At 38.7% G+C, this 11,050-nt stretch overlaps 1 protein-coding gene across 1 annotated transcript; it reads left to right on the forward strand.

Annotated features, from left to right (window-relative positions):
• Positions 1-342: 342 nt before the first annotated feature.
• LOC310735673 (vitellogenin-like) lies at positions 343-7,905 on the forward strand (the record flags this gene model as incomplete). The annotated part of the gene is made up of 27 exons (XM_083558664.1): positions 343-382; positions 501-521; positions 677-828; positions 1,062-1,313; positions 1,407-1,568; positions 1,661-1,809; positions 1,909-2,059; positions 2,414-2,571; positions 2,650-2,815; positions 2,904-3,029; positions 3,200-3,418; positions 3,543-3,760; positions 3,848-3,945; positions 4,037-4,161; positions 4,278-4,379; positions 4,468-4,599; positions 4,830-5,016; positions 5,113-5,215; positions 5,309-5,497; positions 5,593-5,849; positions 5,926-6,326; positions 6,626-6,649; positions 6,768-6,833; positions 6,938-7,141; positions 7,248-7,399; positions 7,490-7,628; positions 7,710-7,905. 27 exons carry the CDS (start codon positions 343-345, stop codon positions 7,851-7,853), a joined length of 4,137 nt encoding a protein of 1,378 aa, XP_083414790.1. The 3' UTR covers positions 7,854-7,905.
• Between the last annotated feature and the right edge of the window lie 3,145 nt (positions 7,906-11,050).

Consider the following 11,050-nt stretch of genomic DNA (forward strand, 5'->3'; position numbering starts at 1 on the left):
ATCATTTGTCTGTATTAGTCTGAAATAACTAAATAAAACAAAAACAAACAATTATAAGTTGAATAAAAATATATATGCTTTTGAAAGACTTTTTGACCTTTATATGGACATTGGATCGCTCATTACATGATAAGGTGATCAGGGAGCAAGTTAGCCTGCCCTAAAATGATTGCAGAGTTGCCCAAATAGATCAATAGATACCAGGATGCCCAGTAGCATCACATCTTCATCAAACACAATATTTAATGATGAGTTAATAATCCATTTCGGAGTAACTGTTATCAGCAAAAAATCTATTATAAAAACTCTGTCTGTCTGTGGATTTATCACAAACCACCAGCCATGAGAGCTGTTGTTCTTGCCTTGACTGTGGCCCTTGTGGGTAAGTCAAAATTTGAATTTGTCTATTGGGTTCTATTATTAATTTTATTTGCTAAACCATAAGATGGAGTATTTTGTAATTATGATTATAATGGGTTTTGTTCCCCCTTTTTGTTCAGCGAGTCATCAGGTTACCCTTGGTAAGTAAACTGTCAATTTGCACAATTGCTACTATTTGCATTTCTGGTAGATGATAAACTGCATTTCCATCTATCTATAAGTAAAAAAAAAAAAATTATAATAGAACACATTGTAGCCATCATTTTAGAAAAATATCTATGAAAAATTTCCTCAGTTCCAGAGTTTGCTGCGGGTAAAACCTATGTATACAAGTATGAGGGTTTGCTTCTGGGTGGTCTGCCTCAAGAGGGTCTGGCCAAGGCTGGTCTAAAAGTCAGCAGCAAGGTTCTCATCAGTGCGGTATCCCAGAATTCCTTACTTTTAAAGGTAAACTTTTATGCATAAATGATGTTACTAGCACAGGCACACACAATAACATGATTTAAGTGTTGCAATTTTGGAATTTTATCTATCTATCTATCTATCTATCTATCTATCTATCTATCTATCTATCTATCTATCTATCTATCTATCTATCTATCTATGAGAAAAAAAATATATATATTTTTTCCTTATTTATTTATTTATGAATTTTTTATATGTATATATTTTACTCGTAGCTTCAAGATCCTCAGCTCTTTGAGTACACTGGAATCTGGCCCCAGGATTCTTTCGTTCCTGCTGCAAAACTCACCTCAGCATTAAATGCTCAGCTTGTGATTCCCATTAAATTTGAGTATTCTAATGGTGTGGTGGGTAAGATATTTGCCCCTGCTGGAGTCTCTGCTACTGTTTTGAATCTGCACAGAGGCATCCTCAACATCCTTCAGCTCAACCTCAAGAACACACAGAATGTGTATGAGCTGCATGAGGTAAAAGCCTAAATATGAGTAATATTTACTACCAGTGAGATTGAAATTCTATTCTGAACTGATATCTTAACTAAAGCTATTTCGTTCTCAAAGGCTGGACCTCAGGGAATTTGCAAGACCCACTACATGATCACAGAAGATGTACAGACCCATCAGATTGCTGTAAGAAAGTCGAAAGATCTGAACAACTGCCATGATAGAGTCAGAAAGGACATTGGACTAGCTTACACTGAAACCTGTGAAGAGTGCCAGCAGGTAAATTTAGAAACTCTCAGTAATGTCTGTGTTTGCATTTGAATTCTTTAAAACAAATTTTACTTAATCATTGAATTATGTTTTTACCACAGAGGCTTAAGAGTCTGACCGGGACTGCAACATTCAGCTACATCATGAAGCCCACAGATACTGGTGCACTTGTTTCTGAGGCTACAGTTGAAGAGGTCCATCAGTTTTCACTCTTTAATACAGCAACTGGAGCAGCTCAAATGAAAGCCAAGTATGATCTCTAATATTTACAATACATCAACATTTACAAAATATGTTTCTGAATATCATTTTCATTTAGACATTTGAATAATATTGGGATTTTTTTCAGGCAAATTTTGAACTTACAGGAGGTTAAGAATTCCCCAATTGCTCCCTATGCTGGTGAATATTCAGTTCGAGGATCTCTACGGTATGAATTTGCAACTGAGATTCATCAAACCCCGATTCAGCTTCTGAAGATCAGTAATGCACAGGCCCAGGTACCTTTTTCAGGTTATATTTTAGCAATATTGCAAGATTACTATAAATCAAATTTCTGAATATTTACTGATTGATGATTTAATGGCCTTAAATTGTATGTTTTCATATGACCCAACAGGACAAAATAAAAAATTTATATTTAGTTTATTTTCCAATAAACAAATCCAATTAAATGATAAATATGATCAATTTTAGAACCCTGATTTGCTGTACAGATTAAATGAATGGAATATTCTTATTTAAAATGTTCCTATATTCAGTGGAAAACATCCAACCTTATAAAATCTGATAGTGTTTTGACTGACAAAAAATAATTAATTTATTATAAAAGTATTTTTTTAATTCACTTACAGATTGCAGAGGTCTTGCAGCATCTTGTTGCAAATAATGCGGCTATGGTTCATGAAGATGCTCCTCTGAAGTTCATCCAGCTTGTCCAGCTCATGCGTGTTGCTACAATGGAGAATATTCAAGCCATCTGGGCTCAGTATAAGAACAAACCTGTTCACAGGTAAAATGATATTTAATATTACCATAAAATTAAGAATGAAGATTATTTGCTTTTTTAAAAAATTCTGTATTTTGACAGACGTTGGATTTTGGATGCGCTTCCTGTTGTGGGTACACACGTAGCCCTGAATTTCATCAAGGAGAAGTTTCTTGCTGATGAGCTTGCTGTCCCTGAACTTACTCAAGCCCTTATAGTTGCTTTGCACATGGTCCATGCTAATCCAGATACCATCCAGCTTACTGCTGTAAGTGCAAAACTTTGTATTTTTTCACCTTAAGACAGGAGAACCTTGTATAAGTATTATAAAATATTTGAACCTCTTTCACCATTAGAATCTGGCTTCAAACCCCAAAATCAAGAATATTCCAGTGCTGCGTGAGGTGATCATGCTTGGTCAAGGTTCTATGGTTGCCAGATATTGTGCTGAGGTTCATTCATGTCAAGCTGATCTTCTTAAGGTAAAGCTTTTGTTCACTAATGATAAAATTAGTGAACTGAAAAAAAAAAAAGTAGCAAATGTAGTTTTCTACCCTCTCTTGCTGACCACACAATATGTACAGTTATGGAAGAATTTGCACTTGTGCTGTGATACAAGAGTAAAGATGTGTTTCTTGATTTTGATTACCAGCATATCCACGAGAATGCTGCTGAGGCTATTTCTAAGGCTGATATTCCTGAAATCAGACTGACTCTTAAGGCTCTGGGCAATGCTGGCCACCCTGCCAGCCTTAAAACCATCATGAAACTCCTGCCTGGATTTGGAAGTGCTGCTGCTTCCATTCCCATGAGGGTCCAGATTGATGCCCTCTTGGCTCTTAGAAACATTGCTAAAAAGGAGCCAAAGTTGGTTAGTATGGAGTGATTTATAAACAAAGTATCTGTTGTAAATGGTGGCTTAAGATTCTAATTTAGGTTATGTTATTTATTTATTTATTTATTTATTTATTTATTTATTTATTTATTTATTTCAGGTTCAGCCAGTGGCACTGCAACTTTTCATGGACAGGGCACTACATCCTGAACTACGCATGGTTGCCTGCATTGTGCTCTTTGAGACAAAGCCATCAGTTGCTCTCATGGCCACTCTTGGTGGTGCTTTGGAGAAAGAGACCAATATGCATGTTGTCAGTTTTGCTTATTCCCACATCAAGTCTCTGTCCAGAAGCATGACACCTGATAATATGCATGTGTAAGAATGCTGTTAATTTTAGTACTACAATTAATTCATAGGTGTAAACCCAATCTAATGAAAATATTTTTTTTTCTGTAATTGCAGGGCTGCTGCAGCAAATGTTGCCATCAGGATGTTGAGCCCAAAACTGGAGAGACTGAGTGAACATTTTAGCAGAGCCAACCATTTGGATCTTTATATCTGTATGTTTGAATATGTTTTATGATTGTATTTGTATGTTTAAGACAAAAAATGTTTTTATTGTAACTACAATAGTTTTTTTCCTGTTCAAAGCTCCTTTCATGGTTGGTGCTGCTGGTACTGCTTATTTGATCAATGATGCGGCCAACGCTTTGCCCAGAGCTGTCATTGCTAAAGCACGAGCTTACCTGGCTGGAGCTGCTGCTGATGTTGTTGAGGTAAAAATAGCATGTCTTCAAAAGTGTTGCTAAATTTGTTAAGATTCTGGAATCATGGTTTTGTCTAGCACTGGCACTGGCATTGGCACTGCTATTGATTAGTTTATTTTAACCAGGTTGGTCTGAGAACTGAAGGACTCCAGGATGTTCTGCAGAAGACTAATGCTGCAGATGATAAAGCTGATCGCATCACTAAAATCACACGTACCCTTAAGGCCGTAAGTTCCTTTCAGCAGTGTATAAATTGTTTGTTTTGGCTGTCTAGCAAATTTATCATGTATACATTTTCTTTGTTTGTGCTCCAAGCTGATGGACTGGAAGTCTTTGCCATCAGATCAACAGCTGGCATCTATCTATGTCAAAGTTCTTGGACAGGAAATTGCTTTTGCCAGCATTGACAAAAACTACATTGGCAGAATCATTGAACAAGCAGCACAGGTAATTTTATTCAATCCTTTCTTTTAGGCAAAAGAAAACCGTCCGAGAGGATTTCAATGTAACAGAGTGCAAATGTTTTATACAAATAAATATTATTTTACTCATGTTTACTCAACTTCTTCTAATATTTATTAGGCTTGACTTGATGTACCGGTTATACACACGATTCTAATTTTAATAACCTTAAAATAAATCATTGTAATAAAGATTTATTCTAATGTAATGCACAGATTACCACTGGATTACATTCTCGTGAACTGATGAAGGAGGCTTTTAAGGCAATGCAGAAAGGAATTGCCTTCCAGTATGCCAAGCCCCTGCTGGCAGCTGAGGTGCGTCGCATTCTACCTACTTGTCTTGGTGTACCAATGGAGCTTGGTTTCTACACTGCTGCTGTTGCTGCTGCAGAACTCAAAGGTATGTCTTTTTTATTCTTATACTAGTGTAAAGCATGTAAATATATGAATCATTTTGACCAAATGATTTCCAATTAAAAGTAATTTATTTTAATAGTTCAGGCAACAGTTAACCCTACTTTACCTGAGCATCCAGAGACTCTCACCCTTGATCAGGTGATGAAGAGCAATCTCCAGCTGCAAGCAGAAGCCAGACCAAGGTACACTTTTAGAAAGACACATGACAGACAAAATGTTGAAGGTTCTATGAAGCTAGTGAAATTCATCTCCTTATCTATTTATTTTGCTTTCAGTGTTGCCCTTCAGACATTTGCTGTAATTGGAGTGAACACTGCCCTAATTCAAGCTGCTGTTATGGCCAGAGGAAAGGTACGCATTGCTTTGCCAGGGAAACTGGTTGTAAAGGCAGACCTTCCAAAGGGCAATGTAAAGCTGGAGGTTCTACCTGCTGCTGCTGTTCCTGATCATATTGCTACTGTCAGGTAGGAAAAAGGCAACTGATTATTTTTTATCATTTTCAAAAATATTTTCATTTAAAATAAGAAACAACTTAAGAAAAAAAACCTGGTTTCCTCAGCTTTGAGACTGTTGCGGTGGCTAGAAATATTGAGGACCTTCCCAATGAGAGAGTCATATCTCTGGCACCTCCAGTGCCATCTGATGCTGCACAGAGGTTGATACCTGCTTCAATTCAGAAGTCTGTGTGTACTGTTATTCCTCATATTCAAATCAAAGGATGCATTGAAGTTGCCTCCCAGAATGCTGGCTTTATGGAGGCAAATCCTCTGTGTGCTTTAATCGGGCGACACTCAGCTCGAATTTCAGTGGCAAGAGGTAATTTGCAAATAGTCGATTGCAATTAAGTTCATATACAGTTTAAAACATCAAACAATTACTGTTTGTGTTTCAGCTGATGGCCCTGCCCTTGAAAGACTGGAGTTTGAGATACAACTTGGCTCTAAGGCAGCTGAGAAGCTTGTGAAGGATGTCAGCCATGGTAATAATGAAAATACAGAAGAAAGTACCATCTTGTTAAAACTTAGGGAGATTCTGGAGTCTGGAAGAGGGAGTAATAACTCCAGTTCGAGCAGCTCCTCGTCCTCTGTAAACAATAGCAAGGGCGTGAGAGGCAGTCAGAGAGTGAGCAGCAGCAAGAGTGGCAGCAGCAGCAGCAAGAGTGGCAGCAGCAGCAAGAGTGGCAGCAGCAGCAGCAGCAGGAATGGCAGCAGCAGCAAAAGTAGCAGCAGCAGCAGTAGGAGCAGCAGCAGAAGAAGCAGCTCTATGAAGTCTTCCAATATTCGCCTGAACAAGGTAAAACAAACCTATATAATGCACAATATTTAGCCAATGAAAAAATATACAAGTGTCTAAATTCTTATATATAAAATACAAGTACAATTGTATTACACCACCACCACCAACAACAACAAGATAAATAATAATAATAGTTTTTATCCAATTGGTATTCCCAGTGACCCAACAACTGATTGTTTGCTAAGTTCCAATTATTAATATATTTTACGTGTATTTTACGTCAGTTAACAATGTTTTCTATTGGTAAGATGAATATTATTTGTTTTGTTTTTTCGGATGAAAATTCATATCGTCAGTTCCGGAAATTCCATAAGAACCAGGTATTTTAAATCCTCCTTGACTTATTATTATAATTTTTTTTATAATATATTTGTCATTTGTTTTTTTTTTAAATGTATTTGAAAAAGAAATATGTTTCTAAAAATCTTAATTTTTTAGTATATGACATCACAAGAAACATCAAAGGCCAGCAGCTCTTCCAGCATTGAGGCAGTGCAGAGAAAGGTACAATAACATTGTTTTCATGAATTAAAAAAAATCTTATTAGACATCCTAACAAAATTAGCATTTTCTGTATGAATTCTTAAAGTCCATGTTTATAATTTTAGGTTAAATTACTTGGAGATGCGGCTCCACCCGCTTTTGCCATCATTGCCCGTGCCATTAGATCTGACCGCAACCTTGGATACCAGATTGCTGCTTACTCGGACAAGTCCACTTCAAGAGTACAATTTGTTTTTGCCTCTATTGCTCAGAATGACAAATGGAAAATATGTGCTGATGCTATATTCCCAAGCAAGCATAAAGTTGCAGTAAGTTGCTATGGAAGCTCTTAACAGAAATGTTTTCAATGTATTCATTTTATTTATTTATTGTTTAATGTTGAATTGTTACACTGATCAAATACTCTTCCATTAGGCCAGAGTTGCTATTGGTGAGCAGTGCCAGGAATATTCTGTAACTGTCAAGGCTGAAACTGGTCTGCATGAGGCACATGCTGCTGCTCGTTTCCAAGTTGGCTGGAACAGAGTACCAAGAATTGCAGAAAATGCTATTCCCTATTTCAAGAGGTATTCTGTCAACAAGATCAGAAGGGCAAATTTATTGTAGTGTATAACATTTTACTTTAATATTTTTCTGTCTTCTTCTTCTACCAACAGGGCAAGGGAGTACATCTATATAGTAGCTCCTCTGGCTGGATTTGATGCTGATAGAGCTAATAATAATGAGAGACAGATCAATGTGATTTTTGCCTTACCCACTGAAAAGTCTATGAACGTTATTATTAGGACTCCAAAGGTAAGAAGCACTGTTTATCAAGTTTTTGCATAGTTTCTAACTCGTAAATGAATATTTACCATTTTATGCTTCCTATTCCAGATGACACTGTCAAAGCAACATGTATCTCTTCCCATTGACATGCCTATTGAACAGGATGGAACCATTCCAGCTCTCAAGAATTTGGACATTTGGGCCAATATTGAGGAATATCTAAATTATATCCAAAACAGATGGCATATGTGATGTCATATATGTACATTAAGTGAATAAAGTAAAGAGCATCCAAAAGACAAAATGTTTTGTGTGTGTATACCTTTTTTTTTTTATATTTAAATATCTTTGTAAACCAATTTTTAGATTGCAATTTTTCAAATCTATGATAAAACTTCCAGATCAGAGCAATGTCAGAGCACGCACTTATATCCAGTGCTTTATAAATAATAAATTAGTCTTCTTCTTCTTCTTTCGGCTGCTCCCATTAGGGGTCGCCACAGCAGATCATCGTCTCCATACTACTCTGTCTTCTACATCTGCCTCTTTCAAACAAACTACCTGCATGTCTTCCCCTTACCATATCCATAAACCTCCTCCTTGGTCTTCCTCTTTTCCTTCTTCCTGGTGGCCCCATCCTCAGCATTCTCCTACCAATGTACCCCAGTTCCTCCTCTGCACATGTTCAAACCACCTCAATCGGGTTTCTCTCACTTTGTCCCCAAAACGTCCTACATGCGTTGTCCCTCTAATGAACTCATTTCAAATACTGTCCTTCCTTTTAACTCCCATTGAAAATCTAAACATCTTCAGCTCTGCTACCTCCAGTTCCACCTCCTGTATTTTAGTCAGTGCCACTGTCTCTAAACCATTCAACATAGCAGGTCTCACCACAGTCCTATAAACCTTTCTTTTCACTCTTGCAGACCCCCTTCTATCACAAATCACTCCTGCCACTCTTCTCTACCCTGCTCGCACTCTTTTCTTCACTTCTCTAACACACTCTCCATTACTTTGCACTGTTGACCCCAGGTCCCTAATCTCCTCCACCTTCTCCACCTCTTCTCCCTGCAACTGCTTCACTCCACTGCCCTCCCTCTCATTCATACACATGTACTCTGTCTTACTTCTACTGACTTTTATCCCCTTCTCTCCAGCATGTACCCCCACCTTGCCAAGCTCTTCTTAACCTGCTCCCTACTCTCACCACAAATCACAATATCATCCACAAACATTATAGTCCACTGAGATCCCTGTCTGACTTCGTTCGTCAACCTGTCCATCACCACTGCAAATAAGAAATGGCTCAGAGCCAATCCTTGATGCAGTCCAACCTCCACCTTTAACCAGACTGTCGATCCTACTGCACATTTCACTGCTGTCACACTTGTCCTGCACCACCATCAAATAATTCTCTGACACACCTGACTTCCGCATACAATAACACAACTCCTCTCTTGGCACCCTTCGTACGCTTTCTCTAGAGCCACAAACACAACTGACCTTCTCTATTATTCTCCATCAACATTCTTAAAGCAACTAATGCATCTGTAGTCCTCTTCTTGGCATGAAACCATACTGTTGCTCACAGATGGTCACCTCTTCTCTCAGCCTGCCTTCCACAACTCTTTCCCATAACTTGATAGTGTGACTGAACAACTTTATTCCCCTGTAGTTACATCAGATTAAAAGGTGCAGGCTATTTGTTGGTACCTCGAACAGTGAAGAATACATCAAGGGACTGTCTCTTACAAAGCCCGACAGTTATGGAGGAGCCTTTCAATTAGTGTTTGGAACCCAGATATAATCTCATTTTTTAAGCCTATTATGAAAATATATTTGTTTAGACAAACCTTTTGTGAATAGGTTTTTCTTAGGAAAAAGAGCAGATCTGAAAGGATCGTGGTTATAGACATTGATGTATGAACAGTCTTCTACAGTGGCTTATGACTACAATCATCCTGAGCACTTACATCAGAGTTTTATTCTCAAGTCCTATATGAAACTATAATAAATGAATGTGGTCTGTTGCTATTTCTTGTTTATTAAGGATAAACCTACAGACAGATTTATACATTTGGAATTTATTCTTGTAATTTACTTATTTCCTTATTTACCGGTAGAAGCATGGAGATGTTTAGGAGAGATGGAGTTTTTAACCAGATTTTTTAACACGATTCTCGAAGGTGAGTGAATGCCTGAGGAATGGAGAAGGAGTGTGCTGGTACCGATCTTTAAGAGTAAGGGAGATGTGCAGGTCTGCAGTAACTACAGGGGAATTAAGTTGATCAGTCACACCATGAAGTTATGGGAAAGAGTAGTGGAAGCCAGGCTGAGAGAAAAGGTGACCATCTCTGAGCAACAGTATGGTTTCATGCCGAGGAAGAGCACTACAGACACCTTGTTTGCTTTGAGAATGTTGATGGATAAGTATAGAGCAGGTTTTTCTCATGTCTCTTCCAGTGAGAAATCATCTCTAGATTTCGTGTGTAACCCTGGTTCCCTGAGGGGACCGAGATGCTGCGTCAACAACGCTTTGTTAATACTTCCGCGTGTCCATGCTTTCAATCGTGTGTAATCTGTCCAACGAAAAAGGCACAACGTCATTGGGTGATGTCATGACCAGGAAGATATAAAAAACACATGCAATGGAGATGGTGCGAGCTTCTGCAATGGAAGGAAGCTCTGAAGGCCTGGAGACACAGCATATTGTTCCCCCAGGTAACCAGGGTTTCATACGTAACCTAGAGACGTTCCATTTCAGCTGCTTCAACAACGCTTTAAAAGCGAGTGTTCAATAACGCCAGACTGACCAGTCCCTGCCTAGTGTGGACTGACACAGCTAGGTCAAAGGACGGAGGAGCCAGGAGTGACCCCAAGGTCAAGGTTGTACAACCTGACAAAGGTCAGTGGGGTGGACCAGCCCAGAGTGTTGCAAATGTCATTAAGAGATGCTGCAGAGGACTAGGCTTTAGACAAATGGAGTTAGTGCTGATCCCAAAAGGTGCGGGGAGACCAGAGGACTCATAAGAGGATGAGATAGCATCAACAATCCCCCTGCTAAGGGTCTGCTTGTACGCAGTGAGTCCCTTTTTATAGTGACCACGGAAAGGGTCTTAACTGTAAAAAATTTCAAGGGCACCTTGGGCAAGGGCTTGAAAGGAGGCTTAGACAGGGCCTCCAGAATGATGGCTAGGCCCCACACAGGCTTTCTAGACTGCACCAGAGGCCTCACCCTCCAGGTACCGCAGAGGAAATGGTCACTAACAGGTGTTTGCCCAGTGAGTGCTCAGTGAGTGCAGCACGATAAGCCGCAATAGCAGACATGTAAACTTTCAGGGTGGAAGGAGACAACTCTGTGGTGAACTTTTCCTGAAGAAATTCCAGCACTAAAACCGATTTGGGTAGTTAATTGTATTGAATTGGTGCCGCTTGCAACACATAATAAA

The sequence above is a fragment of the Silurus aristotelis genome (genome assembly GCF_946808225.1).
Source record: "Silurus aristotelis genome assembly, chromosome: 13".
NCBI lineage: Eukaryota > Metazoa > Chordata > Actinopteri > Siluriformes > Siluridae > Silurus > Silurus aristotelis.